Source organism: Eulemur rufifrons, chromosome 7 (genome assembly GCF_041146395.1).
Source record: "Eulemur rufifrons isolate Redbay chromosome 7, OSU_ERuf_1, whole genome shotgun sequence".
NCBI lineage: Eukaryota > Metazoa > Chordata > Mammalia > Primates > Lemuridae > Eulemur > Eulemur rufifrons.
In genome coordinates this window covers 201,738,513-201,762,356 of record NC_090989.1, presented here as the reverse complement: position 1 = coordinate 201,762,356, position 23,844 = coordinate 201,738,513, and the positions used below count along the sequence as shown (strand labels likewise).

General features: G+C 42.0%; 1 protein-coding gene and 1 pseudogene across 3 annotated transcripts; both read right to left on the bottom strand.

The window, feature by feature from the left end:
- Positions 1-23,458, bottom strand: LOC138387129 (gem-associated protein 8-like). Of its 3 annotated transcripts, none has more exons than XM_069474028.1 (4): positions 23,395-23,458; positions 16,737-16,781; positions 15,664-16,120; positions 1-565 (listed from the first exon to the last, which is right to left on the bottom strand). In XM_069474028.1, the coding sequence occupies exons 2-4, from the start codon at positions 16,746-16,748 to the stop codon at positions 309-311; spliced, it is 726 nt and encodes a 241-aa protein (XP_069330129.1). In that variant the 5' UTR covers positions 16,749-16,781; positions 23,395-23,458; the 3' UTR covers positions 1-308. The 3 variants fall into 3 exon arrangements, with proteins under 3 accessions (XP_069330129.1, XP_069330130.1, XP_069330131.1); XM_069474029.1 differs by lacking the exon at positions 23,395-23,458 and adding an exon at positions 23,257-23,261; XM_069474030.1 differs by lacking the exon at positions 23,395-23,458 and adding an exon at positions 19,749-19,758.
- LOC138387127 (polypeptide N-acetylgalactosaminyltransferase 1 pseudogene) lies at positions 2,490-4,147 on the bottom strand (annotated as a pseudogene).
- Positions 23,459-23,844: the final 386 nt, after the last annotated feature.

Below are 23,844 nucleotides of genomic sequence, written 5' to 3'. Positions count from 1 at the left end.
CTTTAATGAATCGAACAGTTACTGACCACATCAAAAAAACAGTATAATAGATGCAAAATTATCAGATTATGTCAGGAGAAAATTTCTCATGTTGGCAACAATACACGTCCTGCTGACTTCCAGGTGGCTGATATATGATATCGACCCTGTGATGGGCCCACTGGGACTTTGGTGAACACATGTGTATCTCAGTGTACAGGTCCCTTTCCCTGACCACCGTACAAGAGGAGAGAGTGTGCCCAAAAGGCAGGGGGTGAGACTGAGGACCCTGTGCAGACAGCACTTGCAGGGGTCCCTGTGCCCAGGGGTCAGAACTTTAGGGGAATGACTGGCCAGTACTTAGGCTGCTTTCTGTCACAGTGCTTGTCAAAGCTCAGCTGCACCGCAGCCTCCATGGCCTGGATCTTGGCAGCGCTGTCCCCGTACAAGCGCTTCATCTCGGCCTGGCGCCGCTCGCCTGGCCTCTCCATCGGGGGCTCCACCGACCGCCGGGTGTTGTAGTACAGGTCGTGGTCCGCGTTCACGTAGTCGTCCAGGCGCTCCGCGTCCAGCTGCTGCTGCCGCCCTGAGGACGAACATGAACATGAATGGAAACACGGAGGGGCGCGCCTGTGCACACAGGAGGCGAGTGTGGTGAGGCCGTGCCGTCTGCAGCCCCCTGGGGTCCCTCACTGTTCCCTCTCCCACTGTGGAATCAAGGAATCTCCCACTGTGCAGCTGAGATGCTCACTAGATTGTGATGAGTGACAGGCAGATTATCTACTTAGTTATGAAGTTCACGTTCACTTTCCAAGGGGTTAACATACACTGATAGAAATGGCAAAAAGCTACAAGGAAACTTGGCACTCCAAACTTCCAAACTCTGCCTCGGGCCCTGAAAAGTGCAGGAGAAAAATGAAACCACTTGGGGTTCTCTTTTTACATCTATGTGGCCCACCCACAACCTGTCCGGCTAGGAGCGGCTGATGAGCTTGCTTGGTTTCAAACACTGGACAAGGCCAGCATGGAAATGAAAAGCTTCCCGGAAGGTCCAGTGTTACAAGCAGCAATATTCACCACCACAAATGGGGTGGTGAGGAAAATAAAAACCACCCCTCTGGAAGAGGTATTGATTTTAGGTAACCTGGAAGAGAACAAGTGCTAGTAGCCACAATGCAAGGACGCTGATCCTTCCACAGCTTCAAAATACAAATCATACCAGGCAACGGAAGGTTAAATGATTCAACACTTGGCAAAGGTAAAAGGGTGAAGAAAGAGCAGTTTTGCAAATGAAATTAACCCCCTGCCCCCCGACTTCTAATCTTCTTGCTGTATTAGCAAATCTGCAATAGTGGGTTGGCTTTTTCACTATGGGATTGACTTTCCACTTCACAGGTAAGCCTAGTTTAAACTGCAAGTGATGTAGTTATATACTTTGAATCTTACTAATTTTTTTTAAGTGGAACCATAAACAAAGAACTGAAGATTTATTGCTGTGAAAACAAATCTGTAGCACAGTAGTATGAATCTTGGGTATTAAGCATAATCAGTTGAATCAAGTTAAGAAGTTGGAAATCTGGTAACAAATTTGTGTGTGCACGTGTTTGAGAAAGTTTATAAGCCAGTTGACCCAAGAGCAACTGAGATATCTAACTCGTTTAGTTGAGCCCAAACATTATGTTAAATCTCCATTTTTTAGAAGGCAATTAAAAATTACAATTCCAACAGCCCGCAAACCAAATAAAAAAAATTGTAGAAAGAAATTAAAACCATGTTCAAAGAGCCTTTTTTTCCAGCTCAATTTCAGCACCCCAAGGAAAATAAAAGCATCCGTGACTATCACAGATGAAAATAAAATCAATGTCATTGCATTGGAATCAGTTATTTTTCCCTGAGGTATAAAATCTATATAGAAATTTGATACTATGCTATAACAAATTGTACTTCTCATAGTTCTGTTTTAATTTTCTTTAAACCCTGTTTAATATAGTTTTTTTTTATTGTTGTAAAAAAGTTTTCATGATTCTGAATCTGGTTCCAGTTCTTTATTTTTAAATTAATATTTAATACGCTGGCTACCAGTTCTAATCAGGAAAAAAAATCTTGGAAATCTCTTCATTATGACAGCACATTCAGTAGAAATTACTGATGTGCAAGCAAACTATAAAGATGCAGCTCTCCGGAAGGCACATCTTGTTAATTGTTTCATTGTCGAAATACTCTTTACCATGATTCTTGGTGAAAGACTCTTTCAATCTTGTAAACATGGGTGTGCACAGTCTCACTACTATGCAGTTTCATATCCGTGGACAGGAAGGTGGTTCACAGCTAGTGAAAAGCTAGAGGAGTCTAAGTTTTAACCGCTGATAAGCCTTACATCCTGCAGAGGAGGAAAGCACTTTTCTTTTTTTGCTACTTAAGAATGTGGCAGAAATGTATGCTGAGGTAGCCCAGTCAATCCTTATTTTTTTCTTTTTTTGTAAATTTGGTCTTAGAATATTTCTGGAAGGGTGACATTTCAAAGAAGCCACTGCTGGAACTGGCTTCCATTGCAGTCTCTAACGCTGGGCACCTGGCTATCCTCTTCTGTGGCTTTATCCAGGCACTGGTTACTGTTCACATGCTGTAGGGTTAATTTCACTGGGTCATACTCCCAAAGCTGGTTGCCTTTTAGGTGGTGGCATTTGGGCATTGTGACTGGGCCATTAAGTTTGGAAACATCCAAGCAAAGGTCATCTGTTCTAATTTCTTTGCTGGCAGTATAAGAGAAAACCTGATTTCCTCCCATACTGTGACAATTAAAAATTCCAACTTTTTCATTCTCTTTTCTAGCCATTTTATCTAGACATTGATTTGTCTCCACATTTTGTATCTCTCCCAATGAGAACTAGTGACATGGAATTTGAGATTCAGGATAAATACTCTCTAGGTACCAAGAGAAAGGTTTACATTGTAGTTTCTTAGACCAAGTCTTGATGCTGTATCTCCATAATCTACTTTTGTAACACCTGGAGAAATTATAGAGAAGAAATTCTTGAATTAATCCATCCACACTTCTGCAAGTTGTCTATTATTTTTATTGATCATCTGCCCTGTGCCTCCTGGAAACGTGTAAGGTGTAGCTTTCTGAAACACATGTCTGATGTGTGAGCATGTAACAATTTCCAAAGTTCCTCCACACTGCCAAATCCTAAAAGAAATTTCTAGGTTTTCTCCTCCCCAAATATCCATCCCAGCATTATATGTTCCAACTTCCTGAAAGTAATCTCTGTCTACAGAAAAAAGGCCTCCTGCCATTGTAGGTGTTCTGACAGAAAGAGCGTGATCACCTTTTCCTTCTGTCTCTTTGGGGAACAGGATACCAGTGAAAATTGAGCTTCCAGCTGAATCCACCATAGGTCCTATCAGACCCTGCCATGTACTCAAAAGTATCATCACTGATCACATCAATGATAGGACATACCACTGTTCTCCTGTCATGGCTGGTCCTGGCTAAGAGAGGCTCCAGCCACCCCACTCCCAATGAGCCTCCAGGAAGGTATCACTTGGCCTTTAGACACAGCAGCTCCTTTTAATACAGCTCTGATCAACCCAGAACGCCGTTCCATTCGAATTACATTAACTGGTGCTTTCAGTTTTTTCACATAACTCTCTAGAGGAGTTTTCAAAAAGTCTCTTTCACTGGCATCATCTACCAGAACAATTTCTTCTACCATGTGTCTTGGGGAGCGATTAATGACACTATGGACAGTTCGTAGAAGTGTGCTCCAAGCCTCATTGTGGAAAACAATGACCACACTTGTTGTAGGAAGATTATCTGGATACACCTTTGTTTTACACCCTTCTAACCTAACACCTGGCAAAGACCTGTTGAGGGCAATCATCTCACTCGCCTTTAAATTGAACTGATTCATTTTAAACATCTTTCATCTTTTCTTGATCCTCTTTAGGAACGACCACTGGTTTCCCCATTTCTCCAGGACCTTCATGAGGTTTTTGTACTGGCTCCAGAACGTCCCCAGCAGGAGTCCTCTCTCCTTTTATTTATTTATTTATTTATTTTATCACATTTGTTGCAGTCACTGAAGTAAAGCAGCAGGAACATATCCAAGAGTACCCAAATCAAGGAGGTGGCTAGGACCACCTTGCAATATGCAGATTTTCTCATAGCACTTTAAGTCAAATGGAAAACTTAAAAATATATACTTATAAATATACAAAGATCCTGAAAATTATTCCAATCCAGTTTCATCAGAAATCACGTTCATACCCTTGTTCCGCGCGGCAGCCGCGGCAGGCGCTCCTCGGGCCGCAGCACCGCCCCCTCGGCCACTGCGGGTGGCTCCCCCGGCGGGAGGGCGGGCCTGGCGAGATTGAGGCCGCCCCGCATGCTGTCACCCCTGACGCCCGCAGGCCGCTCGGGCGCGGTCCCGGCTGCGCGCGGCGTGCCGGGCGAATCTTACTGATTTAAATGGATTCTTACAAAGCAAGAAATATTTATTCAATTTATTCTCCCCTCTACATTTTTTTACTATAGCAAGTCCCAATATCGTAATTTTTATTCTTATGAAAACAGCAACATAAAAATATCAACAAAGCAATGCTGCATAAGGTAAAATTTAGCCAATTTCTGTAGATTTTATAAGCAACTCTGTCAAGATGAGAGAAATTGGTAGAAGAAAGCACTTCTGTAGCTACTGTGGCTACCAAGAGAAATGCTACCAGATGAGGAGCAAAGATGGCTGCAGGGGAATGAAACAATGCTAGGAATCATTCTTTCCTGGATCGGCCTCTCTCCACTAGTACCTGGAAGGGAACACAGTAGTGAGCTAATCAAGTATGAATGGAAAGATATTTATAAGGCTACACACAGTCACTCTCATAAATCCTGTTCTTTATATATAAATGTCTTAGAATATCTACAATTTATTTTTATCTAAGGAAGTAATATATGGATGAGCCAAATGACTAGCAAACAGAATAAATGCTGCATAACTGCTACCTCATCCGCAGAAAAGAGATGAGACTGCCTGCCTGTGAAATGCAGAACCAACCCCAAACACTGGCCTGACATGCAAATGAATGCGAGGTCAATGAGCATTTGTTTCTACATTTTGGTCTTTCTGCCATAAAAGCTGTTCAGGTCTCAGAGGTGTTTAAATTCTCTGCCTGCTAAACTGAGCTCTGTGGGAGTGGTGTGGGAGGAGATGAACTGGGTCCTAACTAGCCAGAGGAAATGACCATTTCTAGACATACTCCTGACTTCCACGCTACCTTCTAGGGAGAGAAAAAAACATCAAACGGTGGGTTAGAGAAAAGTACCCGACTATTGCCGCGACTGCTTCTTATTGCCACAAGACACCTGTGTGCTCCTGGCGCCGAGGCTGGGGTGGAAGCCCCTCTGGGAACCAGCTTCTCCCTGGGAGTGTCTCTCTTCTCAGGCCTCTGTCCTGGGACAATTCATCTCGACTTGGAAGGAAAGCTTAGCTTGGTGCTTTCAGGAGGCAGAGGAAAGGTGACCCAAGACACTCGGTTTTGGGGTGGGCAGTACAAACTGGTAAGGTAAGTTCAGTCACCAAGAGCTGGCACAGGAATTTCACACTGGTCTCTGCCCAAAATCACAAGCACAGCACTTCCTAAGAAGCCTGACCAGGAGTGGGGCTGATGTCCCAGCAGGTGTCCTGACGGGGCTCTCCAGGACAGCTGGAATTTGACTGAAGGATCCCTTCAAGGACTACTCTTTGAAGGCCTGGCATTCCCGAATTAGCACAACAGATGCCTCTTTCACCCACAAGCAGCCTTGGGCACCCGCCTGGGGGAGACCATGGCTGCTGGGTGGCCCAAAGCCTCTGCGTTCACAGGGCAGAGCGTGTAGCCAGACATGCCTGGGCCACTGTCCTGTAACTTTCAAATTCATCCCAAGACTATCATCAGTTTCGCCAACAGATCTAGTGACACAACAGATGTTCAACTTCCTGTCTAAATCTGAGTCTCTGAGTTTTGAAGTTTCAGCAGACACTGGGATCTTGGCTATCTAAATAAGTGTTGTTCTCTGCCATTAAGATATGTGAATTTAACCTTTGTATTTTTGCATCTTTTTCTTTTCCCTATAATTTAAAATGTTCAGAATCATACTTCTTTTTGCTACTCTTCTATCAAAACTACCTTACAGATATTAAATAGATATAACGACGATATGTCTGTCGAGAGACATTTTCTCTTACTGCCATCTGTGAATGAAACACCATGTCAGCAAGGCAGCCTCAGGAGACAATGAGGCTGGGCAGTTTTCCAAGTCTGCACGAAGCGCGTGCTCATGGGTCACTGCCACAGAATTTTAGTTCTCAATAAAGTTCGTCCAGTGTAAGACTGAAAGAATAAAAGACATAGCCCTCTGCCCGCATTCTCCATTTGTATTTCATTTCCATTCAGGCTTCCTCATGAAAATTTAAGGCCCAACCCTTGTCCCCTCCCTGTCTCTGGAGATTTGGAGGTTTCAGGGTTTCCTGCATAGTGGACAGTTGCCCTAAAACACTGACCTAAAGGGCGAGACGCCTGTCATCTCTACTGACAGACCTGCTGCCCTGCGGGGGTCATTTATGGGGAAAGGGCACTGTCACCTTTACTTACTTCTGTACCCCCAGCCCCAGGAGGAAGACGCAGGGCCTGACACAAAGCAGGTGTTCAGGAAATGATTGTTGAATGAATGTTCGGACAAAGGCCATACATTATGAGAGGAAAAGAGGAAAAAACTCCTTTCCTTCCAGATGCTGTTAAAGAAAAATGATGATAACCCAGAGATAGAGAAACAGATGCTCAAATCTCAAAAGGAGCTGGGTTCCGCGTGGGTTCCTCAGGGCCTCCCAGGCAGAGGGGCCGGGGGGAAGGGGAGGACCAATGATTTGGGGTCGAACCCCGTTCCCTTATATTCGAGCCGCTTTGCCTCCACTTACTCACACAATTAAAATAAAAAAAAGAGTTCTAAGGCCACACTACAAAGTTACAAACCAGTCACCTTAAGACCAAATGCCCTCACATTGGCTGTGCACTGATGGTCGCAGCTGGTATCTGAAAGCACTCTGGCGCGTACTGACTACTGACTTAGCGGACCAGGGGAGCCTTTGAACGGGATATCCGAGTTCGAAGGTGTCCATTTACTCGGCTTCCTATTTTTTGCTTCCCTTCTGCCTCCCAGTGAAACAAAGGATTCTCAATCACCGGCAGTTTTTCTTTCTGTCAAAGCAAGGTGAGGGCTCAGCCAACCAGACAGAGAATCATCTGACCGAAGGGAGCAGAGAAGCACGAACATCACACTTCAGACACAACTGAACAGTTGACTTGTCATGGACAGTTTGGTCATTTTTATTGAAAAAAGCTGTAGGACTCAATGTTACCAAGCATTTTGTTCTTGTAGGGTATTTGGCTAAGGCAATTTGTTTTAATACATATCTAATTCTCTTTTAAGATTCATCCCAGCTTTAAGACAGGGTTGTAGTAGATTGAATAGTGTTCCCTCAAAATTTGTGTTCACTTTGTGATGTTGTTTGGAAATAGTGTCTTTGCAGATGTAATTAAAGAAAGAATCAAGAAGAGATCATAGATTAGGGTGGGCCCTAAATCCAATGAGAGTCATCACAGAAAAGGACACAGACACAGGAGAAAGTCAGGTAAATACGGAGGCAGAGATTGGAGTGATGCTGCCACAAGCCAAGAGCACCAGGAGACACAGCAGATGGAAGAGGCAAGGCCCTAGAGCCTTCGGAGGGAATGCAGCCCTGCTGACCCTTGGTTTTGAACTCCTGGCCTTTGGAACTGTGAGAGAATAAATGTCTGTAGTTTTAATCCACCAAGTTTGTGGTAATTTGTTACGGCAATGCTAGGAAACTAAGATAAGGGTTAATATGTATATAGAGTTAAAACAAGAAAAATAGTATATATTATTAAGGAAAAACTTTACTGGATTCCATCTGGGTTTTGGATACATAATCTTGATATTTTTCATTTCAATCTACAGATCTACATGATGTTACCAATGTAAGGAGTTCCTTATAGTGCATAAAAGAAAAAAAAAATCATGGGAAGTTACTGGGACTTTATAGAATCTTAAATAGGAGGAAAAAACCTATTCAATATTACTCCACAGATAGTAAGCCCAAAGGCAGAACATTTTGAAGGACAAAGCACTAAGACAGTGGGTGTCTTCCCTCATTTTTCTAGGACTAGCATGTCTTTCTGATTACATTCTCTGCTATACTACCAAAAGTAATGATTGTAGTGTAACTGAGGAAAGTACAGACTTGATTTGTCTCACCAATGCCTCATTTCTGGCCTGTCAGCAACCACCAAGAACACAGGTGCTTGCCAGCAGAACCAGAGCCATTTCTGATTGGTCTTTTTTCCTCATCCTGTGTCCCTTGCTCCAAGACAAATGCAATCCCAAAGTTAGTGGACAATCACCATTTTCACTTTTACGACAAAAGGGCATTTACACCCTCCCTTACATTTTTCTATGGCCAATATTTAATGCATATCATCTCACTGACTGGTTCTGTGCACTTCTGAACATCTGCACTAGACGAAACAAACACACATGGCAAGATTGTGCTCAATCAGTGCAATTTCATATTTCAACTGCATTCACTACACCAAAACAGCTCACTAAATCCTGGGCCCTGCCATATCACCTAGGCTTTCCGTAGAGAGTATACTGGGGGAGAACCAGATGGGTTTCTAGCAGACTGACTGAAGGCTCACTGTGAACACTGGAGTCTAAACCTTCCTCCTAGGGTGGGCATGACATAATGGAGCCAGATGTCTCTCATCAAAGGTCTACAAATGACATCTGGGCCCCTTGGTAAGAACAGCACTTGGAGTGTCTAGGTGGGGAGTGAGTGGACTTTCTCCTTTCTTTCTCATTCTAAATCAACCTATCCCTCAAAGCCCAGCGCACACTCCACTTCTCCACAGCTGCCCTGTGGTGGCTCCTCCTCTGACTGCCTAGGTCACTGGTTCTACCCCTTACGTGCTAGGCGATCACAGAGCACACCATGCATGTATGGATGTTCTTCTTCTATGTATCGCTCTAAATTTGATTTTTGTCTCCTCTTCCCAGTGAGGTTTAAGCTTCTTGGGAATATGTCCCTGTTTTGACCCAATATCTACCCCCAAAACACAGATGAAAAATATCTGACTGGCTCAACCCGAGACAAGAGTGGCAGTGTTTGTGTCACAGGATCTTAGTCTCTATCAGATATGATAACTTGCACTCGTTTTCCCTCTAAGTATTCCGAATATAACTTGGCAGTCTTCATTAATAGCAATTTATGACTTTAAAATGATAATTTTCTTAAACTAATAATAAACATTTCTCCTAAGAAATAATTGAAAACACAGCTGACCTTTAAAACTTTATAACTGTCTACTTTTTCATAAATAATGTTACCATGGAAGTTGTAAGTAACGGAAATATCTGGTTAGGAAATGATGACATATAATATAACTAAAAGCATGTTTGCTCCCACTACACAAAAGGAGTTCTTATCCTACTTAAATTTTTGTTTTTATCTATGGAATATGTTAAATTAGACACTACATGGAATATGAGTAGCCATGATAAACAAGAACATGCTGTCCAATCTGAAGGAGTTTATCCCAAGAAAATATTAAACAAGACTCAGATGATGATGAATTGTATAACCTGCATGTTCCTGTGGAAGTGAATAATACTGAAAAGTTAAATCTTTCAAATTTAGCTATATTTTCCCTTGCTAATAAGATTTAATAAAATCTTGTGTTTTCCAAATGGTTCATGTTCAAAGTTAAATATGCCTTTATTAAACAAATAGATTCTAGTGGTTTTAAGAGCAAAATAAAAAATTTTAACCAAATATTCCCACTACCAGGTCCCTTATCTCTTTATTAAAGCTTTTCCCAACTGTGTATATAACTAACCCTTCACGAAAATTCCTAGTGAAGGTGATGGACTGGCAAGCACTGTGGGTATTCAGATTATTTACATATGAACTCCATCATTCCTTGCTGCTTGAAGGAACACATGTTCATCCTGTACCCACCAAAAGTGCTGGTGAAAAAAATATTGCCAGTGACCTGCTGCCCGCTATTTTCTATTGGTACAGGATCAGGTGATGGCAGCATCTTCTAATACAGATCAAGTCTTAATTAATAGATGAGAGTCTGACTCTAATCTAAGCCCAGCCTGTTCTCTCCCTCACCAGACAATTCTCACGTCTTGCAGGGACCTGCTAATGCATCAGGGAAGGCAAGCATCTCAGAAACTCTAGGACAAGTAGTTTTGAACCATGCTGTAACTACACATTTTAAAAGCACAAAGAATCAGAAGCTGGTTGTGTTTAGTGCTATTACTAGGAATATGGAAGTGGGTTCATTTTCCCAGTCCATGTATTTTACTACATTTATCATGCAAGAATGTCCTTGAAACAGAACTAAAAACTGTTGTTAATGATTTGATGGACACCAAAACTTTAATTCCTCCATGTTTTTAATGTTCTAAATCAGTTTAAAAGTTTGAAAAGTGCTACGTAGAACAGAAATATGTGACCTTTTTGAAATCACAAAACATCTTTATTAAAAAATACAGAATCTCAAGCAAGCACTAATCAAGGCAAACAGTACGAGAGTAAAAACAATTGATGGTTAATAATCCATGCTGAAGGATGGGTTACTAGCAACTAACCATAATAACAAATATTTATTGGGCACTGACTTGGTACCAAGTACCATTCTATAACCTTTCTCCCATTGTCTCACTTAATATCCATAATTACCATCCATTAATTAGAACCCTCATTTCACAGGTGGGGAGACTGCGGCACAGAATGGTGAAGGTAGGGGGCCCACAAGAGGATGAGGACGTCCAGCTAGCGAGTGGTGGAGCGAGGCTGAAACCCTGTGATTTGAGCAGTTCCACCACAGCTGCCTCTCTATACTGTCGCTAACAACAGTGTCAATATTTGGGAGTGAGGTATAAAATGGAGGTTGCAAGCGTTCTTGTAAAATTCCCTTTTGTGACGGCTTACTACCTAGATCATGGTAAAACAAATATTTAACACATCTTCTTCGCAGAGATGACAAGACCTGTGTGGTTTACTTTATGTCCCAGTCATGGACTGCTTCTGGGAACAAAGAAAATTCCCTCAGGGTGATTGTTTAAGTTTCCTAGGGCTGCCACAACACAGCACCATACACTGGGTGGCTTAGAACAACAGAAATTTATTGTCTCACATGTGGTTCTGGAGGTTGAATGTCCCACAGAATCAGCACAAAGTGTAGCACTTTAGGGGATAAGATTTGCCAACCTCTGATTTAAGGCTGATAATTAATACTGAAAGACTTTACTTATTCATTCAAAGCCAGGCATGACTTAGCAGGTAATTTCCAGGACCTTGTTTACCTGCCTAGAATTCCACCTGACAAGGGCAAGAGGAAGGAACAGGGATGGTTGTTAGCCATATCTGTAATGGAGCTGCTTACATTTTTTTCTTTGGTGGCAAGGACACATTTCACTATTTCATTTTCACTTCATTCATATCTTTTTTTTCAGTAACTCAGGATTATTTTAAATCAGCAGATAATTCAAAATGGTCTCTTAGATGACTGGGGTTTGCTGCCACTCTTAATTACAACTTCCATCATAAAAGTATCAATCTCTAGTGGGAAAAACATGTCACTCTACCTTCTGGTAAGGACGAAATTAATAAACTCTATCTCCATCAAATTTTCTTTTTCAAAAGCTGTAAAAAACAGCATTCCAACCAAAAGTGGACATGCTTCAAAGCCTACTCTCCTTCATTCACTGTATGAGGTCTGTCCGGAAAGTATTCAGCCATGTAATATGAAAAATAAGAGACACTTATTGAAGGAGATCCAAGATACAAGAAATATTGTACATAGGACAATGATACCTCAGTCCCTTTCAAAGTAGGCACCTGGGGACCTCACCCAGTTCTCCTAGTGTCTCTTCCACTGTTCAAAACAGTCTGCAAAATCCTGTGTTGGAATCTCCATCAGCTGCCTTATCCTATTTTCCTGAATCTTATCGATGGTCTGAAATCTCTTCCCTTTCAAAGGTGATTTTAGTTTTGGGAAAAGCCAGAAGTCACAGGCCACCAAAACTGGGCTGTAGCAGAGTCATCTGGCTGATTTCATGTTTTGCCAAAAAACTCTGCACAAGACATGATGCGTGGGTGGGCGTGTTGTCACGATGAAGCTGCCAATCACCAGTTGCCCATAGCTGTGGCCATTTTTGTCACATTGCCTCTCTCAACCTATGAAGAACACTGAGGTAGTACTCCTTATTGTTTGGCCTGAAAGAGCATACTTGAGATGGACAACACCTTCCCAATCAAAAAACACCGTTAACATGGTCTTAATCTTGCTGCCACTTTGCTGTGCCTTCTTCGGACTTGGAGAACCAGGCCACTTCTATTGGGACGACTGGGCCTTCATTTCTGGACCATAGCTGTAGACCCACGATTCAACTCCGGTTATGAGGAAACTTCTTGAGGAAATCTGGTTCATTGGCAGTGGTTTGAAGCAAGTCGTTAGCAAATGCAGCACGATGTTCCTTCTGCTCTGGTAGCAAAAGCCCGGAAGGCATTTTGCCATAACACATTTCATGCCAAGATCCTGCATCAAAATCTCAGACACAGTAGTTTTTGGAATCCCCAGATCAGCTTCTAGTTCTCACACTGTCAGTCACTGGTCTTTGTTGATTGCAGCCCGTACACGTTCAGCATTCTCAGGTATTCCACTTGTTGCACGCCTTCCAGAATGTGGATCACTTTCAACAGATTCTCGGCCATCTTTGAAGCGTTTGTACCACACTTTTATTTATGCTGCACTCGTTGCATCGTACCCCAAAGCCTTCTGAATCATCTGAATATTTTCTGCAGAGGAATGTTCAAGCTTAACGCAAAATTTGATGCAGATTCGTTGCTCTACTCATTCAGTCATTTTGAATGCTATGGCCACACAGTACACGTGCTCACTGAATGGCATCCAGCACCCACTGACTAGTACAGAGAAGCCATCATTGTTCACACACACGCATACCAGTCCACTCTCCTTGGCTGCCAGGTTACACCGATGTTGCGCACACTGTTCTCACTATATTAACAATGGCTGGATACTTTCTGGACAGACCTCATATACTTTTAAATTAGACCAATAGTTATTGCCTTTGTATATTGTGAAAAACAGTAAAAGTTATTTCTGGAGACCAAGGAAAGGCATTCTATGTGTACTAGAAAGTACTGTTTTAAAAAATACTTGTTTGGATATACCTTCTCATACGCATCAAAGAAGTCAACAGTTTAATCAAAAGAAGGGAAGTCAAAAAACCTGAATGAATAGTTTAGTGAAGAATCATAGGCAAAGAGCCCATTGCTCAGTTCCTGGCATCCAGTAGAGATCAATAAATGCTAGCCCATCGTTAGGACAGTACAGACAACTTAAGATGGAAAGGCAACTCCCATTCTCAGGCTTCTATGTTTCCTTGTTATTAGAAAATTCTAGGTGAAATGTTATAGAATTAGAGTTCACTAAAAAAAATATTGAGACTGAATACTGGCTACAAGAGAGAGAGAAAAACATTTGTATATCTGTCAGAAGTACTTAAAATAGTAATGGTCTGGTGAATTTTAATAGTAAGGAGAGCATAAAAAGCAGTTTTTTGTAGCAAGGTAGTAAGAAATTTATAAAAGAAAATTCTGGCTTTCTGCCTGAAGATGTAAAACCTTTATCATGATTCTCTAACCCCAGGGACAGAGCCTTGATGCAGAATCAAACAGGGAAGTTGTAAGTGCTGGGCATTTCACTGCTGGGTTTAGGTTCACACTGATCTCTACTCTGGAGGGAGCTATTTAAGATTTGGGAGCTCGGTGGCACTAGGAACATCTCCAAGCCACATCCTAGATAAAGGCAAGAGTATTTCAGGAACCTAGCAGTCTCAGGGACAAGTCCTGGTATAGAGGGAGAAGCACAGAAGTGCAGTCAGGCAGAATTGGTTTCAATCCTGACAGCAAATTACTAGTTGTGGACCATGGAACCAGTCAATTAACCTTAAAGTTCACTTTCCTTACTTATAAAACAGGTTTAATACCCTGAGGTTGTGTAGATTAGGGAACATATACACACACACATGTTCCATGTGATAGAATGTCTAACATTCAATAAATAGTAGAAATACCATTGGGATAAGCTTTGTTCTGGAACTAAAAAACAACGCCCTATACTAAAACAACTCTGGAAAGTAATTGCTATGGTTTGTTTCACGTTGAAATTTGATCCCCAATGTTGAAGGTGGGGCCTGGTGGCAGGTATATGGATCAAGCAGGGGCAGATCCCTCACTGATGGTTTGGTGCCATTCTCATGGCGATGAGTGAATTCTCCCTTTATTAGTTTCCCTGAAAGCTGCTTGTTAAGGAGCCTGGCACCTCCCTCCTCCCTCTCTTGCGCCCTCTCTAGCCATGTGATCTTTGCACATGCAGGTTCCCCTTAGCCTTCTGCCATGAGTGGAAAGAGCCTGAAGCCCTCACCAGAAGCAGATGCTGGTGCCAGGCTTCTTGTATGGCCTGTAGAACCATGAGCCAAATAAACCTCTTTTCTTTATAAATTACCCAACCTCAAGTATTTCTTTATAGCAACATGAATGCACTAATATGTCGGCAGCTAGATTACTATTAATACATTAGAGACAGAAATGATTTCAGGAGTTTTGTAGGGCTTTGCCCTGAAGGAATATGTGAACGTGTTAGTTCACATATAAAAAGCTGCCTCACCTCAGGAGGGCGTCTCAATGGTCAGTAGCAGCTGCTTTGCAAAGTGACGCTGCAGTCTCAAACCTGTGGTTTTTGCCTGCTTTGAACGGCAAAGCAGGTTTGCATGGAGCCACGGGATGGGGAGCTGATCAAAGAGAGTGCCCCACCTGCGACAAACAGCTGTGGCTAAAAGCAATTAGCCCAAGGGACAGCTCTTGCTTGACTTCCGACTACTTGTCTCAATACACAATAACTAGATAAAATATGGAGCCACTATGTCTCTGTTTAACTTTTCTGCTAAAGTGATAGTTTTATCTTAGAACTTAGAAGTTTTTCCTAGAAAGATTTTGTAACCATTTGTTCACATAGAGTTAATTAAGGGACGTATAGAAGCCTTTTGGGAGACTTTGAACCTAAAACAAAATACCTGTTATTATGTAAATCTGTTACCCCTGGCAACTGATCACTGGACCTATAAATACTGATGTAAAACTTCAATCTTCACCTCAAAATTCACGGGGATATTTTGGCGTCCCCCAGGCACCCTCCTTTCTCTATATTCATAAATCTATTCTTTATAAACTATATTTTTGCCTCTGTGTATTGTTTTATTTCTATTTTCTATTATTTTTTCATCCTTTGTGAAGACCCCTGCCTGAGGGACCCGATTCTTTGCTGGGAGCGCAGCCTACTCCTCGCACTAATACATTACTATAATTGAGGTACAACATCACCATAGTTTTTCCAGGCTTAAGACTGGACTTGGAATATTACCTGGACCCAAATGAAGAGTTATAAAATAACTTTGTAAAATAGGGAAGAAAAAAAACGCAAAAGTCAGGGCAAAGAAAGAGGAAGCATGAATAGACAGAGGCCTGAACTTACGTCGCTCTTCTCTGTGCCTCTCAGTCTCTGCAAAGTACTGGCGGAGCTCCTCAGTGATTTCCATATTGCTCAGGTCGCATTCTACCTCCCCATCTGACTCGGTCTCTGTCTCCTCGTCTTCGGACGAAGCTTGGTCTTCTCTTGAGGATGCCTGGATCATACTGCTGTCTTGTGGCTGCTGCCCAGACCTTCTGAAATGTGAAGAACTGCAGTGGGAGTCCTGCCAGGCCACGTGATGGTCACAGAAGGACTGAGGATATCCGGCTTCATTATTGTAAGAGCTTTGGGGAAGAACTGCAGGAGGGAGATACCATGGAACACTGAAATATGATTCCAGGGCCTTCCTGTAGGCGTTCTGGTGGCTTCGCATCCAAGCCATTGCTTGATAATAATGTTGCCAGTATCTCGCATACACTGGGTGGGAATACCAAGACTCATTAGCTTTCGATGTTGATGCCTACAAAATGAAAGGAGATGAAGGGTAGACACCAAACAGTTCATCCCAGGAGAAATCTTCAAATGTTTGGTCAACTAGCCAACAGAAAATTACTGAGTATCTGTGGAACACCTACTCTATATGAGGATGCTACTGGGCCAAAAAAAGGTGTAAGACACACCTATGTCCACACTGGGCACTAAGTCTATGCATAATTGCTCTCTGCAGGACAATTAGTTTAAGGCAATGGAGGATTACAATGTGGGGACAGAGGCTAATGGTCACTCTTAGAGAAGATACAGGGAGAGATAAGGACCCAAAGCTCATCATCTTGTCCCTCTCCACCCACTGTAATTAAACTAGTTCCAAGGGAGAAAAAGCCTGCTAAAACCATGCAGACTGATGAGCATGACAGACTTTGGTTCCTCCCTTCTGCCCCCTAAACTAACCTGCTGGCCTGGACCACCTCTCAATGCCTGGGACAAGAGATGTCTAGGAACACACTCAATGGTGCTTTTAGTTTTAGTTTTCTGACTTATTTCTTCAGTCTTCTCCCTCATGGAATGAAAACACCAAGACTTTAAAGACTAAAGTTTATCTTTTTTCCTTAGGAGTTAAAAAAACAACAACAACTTACCTTTGCTGCCATCTCTGATTGGCGAAGTCTAAACAGGCACTGACACTAGGAAAGAACCACCACAGTATGAACATCTGATCAGTACAGCTATGTGGTATTTGTGGCTGTTTTGTGGTTTGTGAAGCAGCTCCTGGGAGGTTGCCTCTTCCCAGTACAAGGCCTGATCTTCATGCAACACATCTACAAGATCCTGGCACCTGGGTCATGACCTTGCAGTGTAAAAAGAAGGGATCCCCTTATGTATGATTAAGTGGGTCAAAGGACCCTGCATGGTTTTGCATTCAATTACTTGTTTCCCTATTGAAGTGTAGTCTATGAAAATGACCATATATTTGGTATGTATACACAAAATAATATACAGAACATGAACTAAAACTGTATAACTATTACTTTATTTACTAATCCTTAACCCATGCCAATGCCTATTCAAATTAAACCTAGATTTTCCTGAGGGTTGAGTAGAATACATCTTTCCAACTGACCAGAAACCTCTGTTGGGTCTTGCCTTAGGTTTGGGACTTGGAGAAACCTCTTTAAATAAGACATCTCTTCATCCTCAGTTGTGCCCTGGTCTTTAAGTCCCCCTAATGGGCCTTGTTTTGGTTTTGATTGCAATACACATCTCTCAGCCAGTGTGTGACACCACATTCTCTATACCTAACCATCCTGCCTCTTTGCAGGAGGAGAAACTGTTCCATGAAGACTTTCCACAAAGATACCACATAGATTGCCTTTGCCAAACAGCATTGTTCTACTGAGATTTACTCAAATGAAATTATGGTAGAGATCAGTACATACTTGAGTGCTAAACTGTAAGGTGCAGCCTTTAAGTGGCTAGTTCACTAGAACCAGGTTTCATGTTTCTATCACTGAAATATGAATAGCTTTCTGAAAGCCTGCAGCACTTGACATTAAAGTGAACTCCAAGTGTGTCGTAATCAAATTTGTTTTATAGATTAATGAGCAGCAAGTAAATTAAATTAGAAAAGTCTAGGAAACATCTGTGTCTTCTGGAAATTAAGAATTTTGAGTCCAGACTGCTCTCTATGCCTCATAAGGCATATTTAGAACCAGGTCAATGTAAATATCAATTATCCCAAATTGGGAAGTCTGATAGCCTCAAATACGTAATTAAAACCACTGTGATTGAACACTACTGTAGACTAAATCCTGTTTTCACTTATAATTGGGAAAATCCAGCCTAGCATTAAAGGTTGCAGCACCAATATTCTGAAAAGCCATGAAGTGGCTAAGAGATGCTCCATTTTGCAGAGCTAGAAGTTTAGGCATGCATGATAAAGCAGACTGCCATTTAAGAGGTTCAAGGATAATCCATGATGTCCTCTAGGCTGCTCAAATGCCAATGGCTGCCATTAAAAAGAGGGAGGAGTGTTAATTTGAGAAGAGGTTGCTTATGACTTTGATCCAACAAATAATTTGGTAGAAGAGCTTCCATGTTACATTTTCTGAGATCACCCAGACACACCCTGGACACTTTTGGAAGAAGGAAGCCAGGAGAACCAGCTGAGATGACTGAAAAAAGCCAGTTTCAGCTTCTGAACCAGAGTCAGTTCAGATTCAGCCCAGTGTGCCCACTATCTATAAAATACATTAACTAATCAGCTAAGGTGCTAGACCCTTTTTGAGACTCAGGCCATTAAGGAAAGATAAATTTATGTTACTGATGGCACGCAGGGAACTTTGTAAGCAATTTTGCTTTGTTTCAGTTATGCTTGCCTCATAGTTTTGGCCACTGGGATACTTATAATCAAATTTGTTGCCATCCTCCAGCAAGTTTAGAGTCCTAGGGCTGTATGTAGAAAACACTTATTTCACCCTTGGCTTTCTTATTTTCTCTCCCCAAATTCCAAAACCTGTTTGTAACATCCTTTTACATTTTAAGTATTTTTGAAATTCCTAAAATCCTATAGATATTCAAATTAATCAATCTAAACAACTTATTTGAATAATTATAAATTAATCTCTCAAAAGTCAAATAAGATAAGGTATAGAAAAATATGTCTAAAGGAACAGGAACTTGCATAGAGCTTTATAATTATTTTTAGTCTGGCATTTTCAGTATTACTCTTGTTATTTTATGCCAGCAATATTTTTCAGTGGAGGGTCAGACAGGAAATATCTTAGGCTTGTGGGTCATATATAGTCTTTGTCACAAAGTCTTCATATTTTTTTTTCTTAAAAAAAAATACCCAAAACACACGAAACAACCCTTTTAAAATGTAGAAACAATTCTTAGCTCCCTGTAAGTACAAAAAACAAGCTGTGGGCTGATTTTCCCCCCACCCCTGTTTTGTGTTAACACATTTTTGGGGTGTATAGACTCTGCCCTCAATACATTGAGCACCCTAATTATTCCTCACTTCCCACTTGGAAATTAGTGGAGGAACTTCTCATTTCTCATGTTTCATAAATTATTATGCCTGGAGTAAAACTGGTGGAAGCAAGAAAACTGTGGTTATAACCAACAGTAATCCTAGTGACCGGTTCCTAATATTTGGGGAAAAAAATAGTCTCCATGACTGAATAAGGAAATTGGACAATTTCTTAAAGATCTACGTAGACATTTAAAGACTTAATTAAAGCCATAAACAAACAAACACCAACAAAACTTCTGCAAAACAGTATCAATCAACAGGGCTTAGAAGGCACATGCAGTGCCAAGATTTCTGAAAGAAAGACACAGAGTTCTGAGTATCCACTCCCTGGAAGGAATGCATATTTTTCCCTGCTAAGCAATCAGTTAATATCATCTGCTGAGGGAAGAAGACAGCCTCCTCTAAAAATGGGTTCTGTTAACTTTTTAAAGCTGGTTTTCTCTACACAGAGAGCTTAAGGATCTGCCCGGGTTTCTGAAAAGCCAACATTAAAATAAATCTGGATATTCTAGCAACACTTTCAGATACTACCACCTCCCAAAGAAAAGAAAGCTTATGGCTGCAGCAGATTTAAATGCCCTTTCAATGGTCTTTAATTTTATCTTTAATTTCCCACCTCCCATGGGAGTGTCTCCTGCTCTTTCAAGCCATCGTGCACTGAAGAGCAACTCCTAATGGCTGGTGGAGCTGAAAGAAAAGAGATTGGCAATGTCAGGAAAGGCCGGGATCCGCAGCTCTACAAACCGCGAGCTCTACAAACCCGGCAGCCCTCCCCAGTGAGCACAATGGCATAACGGTCACCACCCAGCTGAGCCCAGGTGAGTACAGAGCCCATTCATTGTCCTCAACTGCCAAAGGAAGAAGACAGGGCTGAGGTCATTCGCTAAACACTGATGGGGCCTAGAGGCAAGACAGAGACTCGAGTCTTGAACAATATATTTTCCCATATAGCTTCCCTTAAAAAATTGTATTTACTCTTCAGTGCAAGGTATAAAAATATACCTTGAAAGATATATTTTTAATGTATACATATAAAGAACAGATAAAAACTTTGTAGTTTGCAATGGATAAAATGTGACTATTCCCACCAAGTTACCAAAAAATCCCACAAATAAGTAATGTGGCTTTGAGTGGTAGTAACATCATACATATTCTTTTTATTGCATATTTGTACTCTTATAAATATAGGACCTAGGACATATCATAGCAACCAGGTAAATAAAAACAAATTCCCGTAAAACTATAATACAGGCTCTGTAATTAGATTTTTCTATCTTCCTTTCCCACTAGAATTTTAAAAATTAAATACATGAAAACTCATCTGCTTTGATTTTTGCATAGAAATACATGAAAAGTCAATCATAAATAAGTTACTCTGGCCAAAGCCCTGAAAGTGGAATCTTTCCCATAAGGCTCCCACTGATTTGGTTCTCTGAGCCAACCAGCTAATTTGGGGGATCTAATTAGGCCTTCAGTACATACTGTTTCAAAGCATAGGAAAGGGGGTTAGCAAAATGAATGAAGGTGTGGTGAGAAATCTGAATTACAAAAATTGAGTCATACATGGTTCTAAGGAATCTTTCTCTGTACATGTAGTAATAACCCTATCAGAGAAGATGTCTTCCAATAATACACACACCAGTAAGAACTTCCTCAGCTAACATAAATAATAAAATGGTTTTTGTTTTTTTTTTTTTCCCAGCACATTGCTTCCTGCCCCTCTTCCTGGCTGGTTGCTGAAGCTGGTAAGCTCATCTAGCTTGATGTCCTCATGGGCTCCCTCCTGTGGCTTTGCATGGTCCCTGCTTAGTGACTGGGACATCAAAGGTGGCTCAAGTCCAAATGGCCTTCTTCAACTCACTGGAGTCCAAGCTCCACCCTTCGGCCAGACACAGGCCTGCCTCAAGTTACATAAGCCACTGTGTTCAGAAAGCCTGCACCTCCACATCTATAACAGCCACAGTTAAGACGGATGGACGAGGGAGCCAAAAAATTGAGTTTAATTTGCTTTTCATTCCCTCAACTCCAAACCCCAATTTACCCTCTTCTATTGTCACAAAGAAGGCATAGCATGCAGGAGTAAGACTGAAAGGATGCAGTTAACAAATCTTTTTGTTTTTTTCATACAAATGACATTCTACCCACAGAAGGACATTCTTTAATTTGTCAGCAAGGGTATCTCTCATCCCACAAACCTCATGGATTTGTGAATGGATTAATTTGCAAGTTCTCTGAATCGCTATGTGACTAGCATCAGAATCAAAAGTGAAATATGAGGCCAGGAAGAAAGCTACCCCCTGAATCATGAATACAACAGGCAATGGGATAACGGAGAATGACATAATGATAATACAGTTCAAAGGAAGAAACAGATAAGTTCACTTCACTTTAAGCATATCCTTCATACAGCAAAATCTAGTGTGACCATAAAGGATTAAGGATTGAACAGGCAGGTATTGCAAACTAAGAACATATCAGCAAAACATATCAGCAAAACCCATGACTAGTTTAAAGTGGTTAGGACCACTAGTACATTTCAGGAGTCTTATTTCAAGTTTACTTTTTCTATAAACATATTCATGGTAATTCCATGTTAATTTCTCTCTTTTCCGAATTTATACAGCACTAACTATGCCTCATTCATTTGGACACAATCAATTACTTGTAGGTATGAATTCCACAACCTGTTCCTTTTAAATTTCCTATTTTTATTCCAGCATAAAATAGCTAATATTTCATGCTCTTGGATGCTGCTGAAATTGTTGTTGAGCTTGTCTGTTGTTTCCTGGGAACACTCTCTCCTCCTACCTCTACTCCCCCAATTCACTGAGAAGCTGGTAACTCAACTAACTGTAAAGTGTCAAATCTTCTTAGGAAGGAAATGTTTAAATATGTTGTTTTTAAGGATATTTTCAATTCATCTGACCTTTGATCAACTATAGTTACATTCTTTTTTCACTTGTCCAACTGTTCTATGGCTGACTACTGCTGTAGAGAAGTAGTTCCAAGAGTTCTGTAGCTAGTTTGCAAACTCTCTAACTTACACTTTAGCCTTAATTGTTCAATTTTTTCCCCTTCACTCTGTTGCCTATGGAATACAGTGGCTTGATCATAGCTCACTGCAGCACTGAACTCAATCGCTCAAGCGATTCTCCTGCCTCAGCCTCCTCAGTAGCTGGGTCTACAGGTATGGGCCACTACGCCAGGCTAATTTTTTTGTAGAGAGGGGGATCTTGCTATGTTGCTTAGGCTGGTCTTCAACTCCTGGGCTCAAGCGATCTTTCCACCTCAGCCTCCCAAAGTGTTAGGATTACAAGTGTGAGCCATGGCACCTGGCCTATAAATGGTATTTTTAAAGGGTATCTCTCATCCCACAATTCATGGGAGCCGTGAAAGTAAATAATCCCAGAAATGTTGTTTGTGTTATTAATCTTTGGACTTTTAAAGTAATGTTGTTCTGACTTAAGGTGAAAAAAAAGCTGAATACAATGCCTAGCCTGTGGAACAAGTTTAAAAATCATTCCTGAAAAAGAGAAAGTTGTTCAGAACCATCTGATCTGTACTAAGGGAATCTCAGGACTTCACAGCTAAAAAAGGCACTTCGTTGGCCACTGGTACAACTCTAGCTCATAATTGATCAAGAAAAGTGGGTGAAGACATTATCCACCTCAGCAGGTAAGACCCATAAGCGATTGCAGGTGCCAGAGTTTCCACCAAAAAAAGTCTGACCTCCTACAGAGGTTAAAGTGCAAGGAAAAAGAGAGAAACCCCCAATTTTTGAGTAGATGGGCCAATATCCTACACAGCCCTCTAAGGATGAGGTTATCCTGGGCGATCTTTTATTCAGAGACTGTGCTGGATGGGCAAAATCCAAAGTCACCGACAGATCTTTACACGGTGGTTCTCGGTACATCAGAATCACCTGGGGGTCTTTCAAAAATACCGATACCTAGGCCCCACTTCTAAGACTCAGATTTAATTAGTCTAGAATGGGGGCCCGACCATCAGAATTCTTGAGTAGTCCAGTGATTAGGAAGCACAGCAGACTTGAGAGCCTCTGGAACTAGTCCCCTCCCACAATTAACCTGAGATGATTTAGGAATCTCATGGGCCGCGGGCCCCACCTTTTGCCGAGGGATGACGACAATTATGATGACAACGTGACAGCCAAGACCTCGGCTCTCCCTGCAACAAGGGAAGCCAAGCCCAGGGTGGGCTCCTCCCTCGCTCCCCAAAGGAAACCCAGCCGCCCCCGAAGTCACCTCGTGGGCGCGCAGCTTGCAGATCCTGGGCGGTGGGCGAGCAGCTGCCTATTTTCCGTGGGACAGATAAAGGTGGAATGAGAGGGGGCTTTGGACGCGCCGACAGGAAGCGCGCTTCCGAGCGAGTCCCACGTGACCGCGGCGCGCCGGAAGTCCCGCCCACGCCGTTGACAGCACGTACGCTTGTCAGGCTACGCGGTGCAAGAGGACGGGTGCGGGAGGTGGATCTGCTCCTCCGAGTGGAGCCGGTAGAGAGTGGGGGCGGAGAGCTGCGTGCTGCGCCAGGTCCGGGCACGGGGACCGGGACGGGGACATCTGCAGTGCCGGAAAGTGTGTGTCTGTTGAGAGGGATTATTTTAGACAAGGTTTTTCTTCCGTTGTTGAGAAAATGGATGGAGGAGGAAATGAGATGTTTATGGATAGAAGGGAGCCATGGTAGGAGGGTGTTTT

Bases quoted from the DNA above. Each gene is read 5' to 3' on its own strand.
- LOC138387129 (XM_069474028.1), bottom strand. The intron at 566-15,663 runs GTAAGTTCAGGC...GTTCGTCCTCAG, and splicing joins GAGGCACAGAGAAGAGCGAC to GGCGGCAGCAGCAGCTGGAC.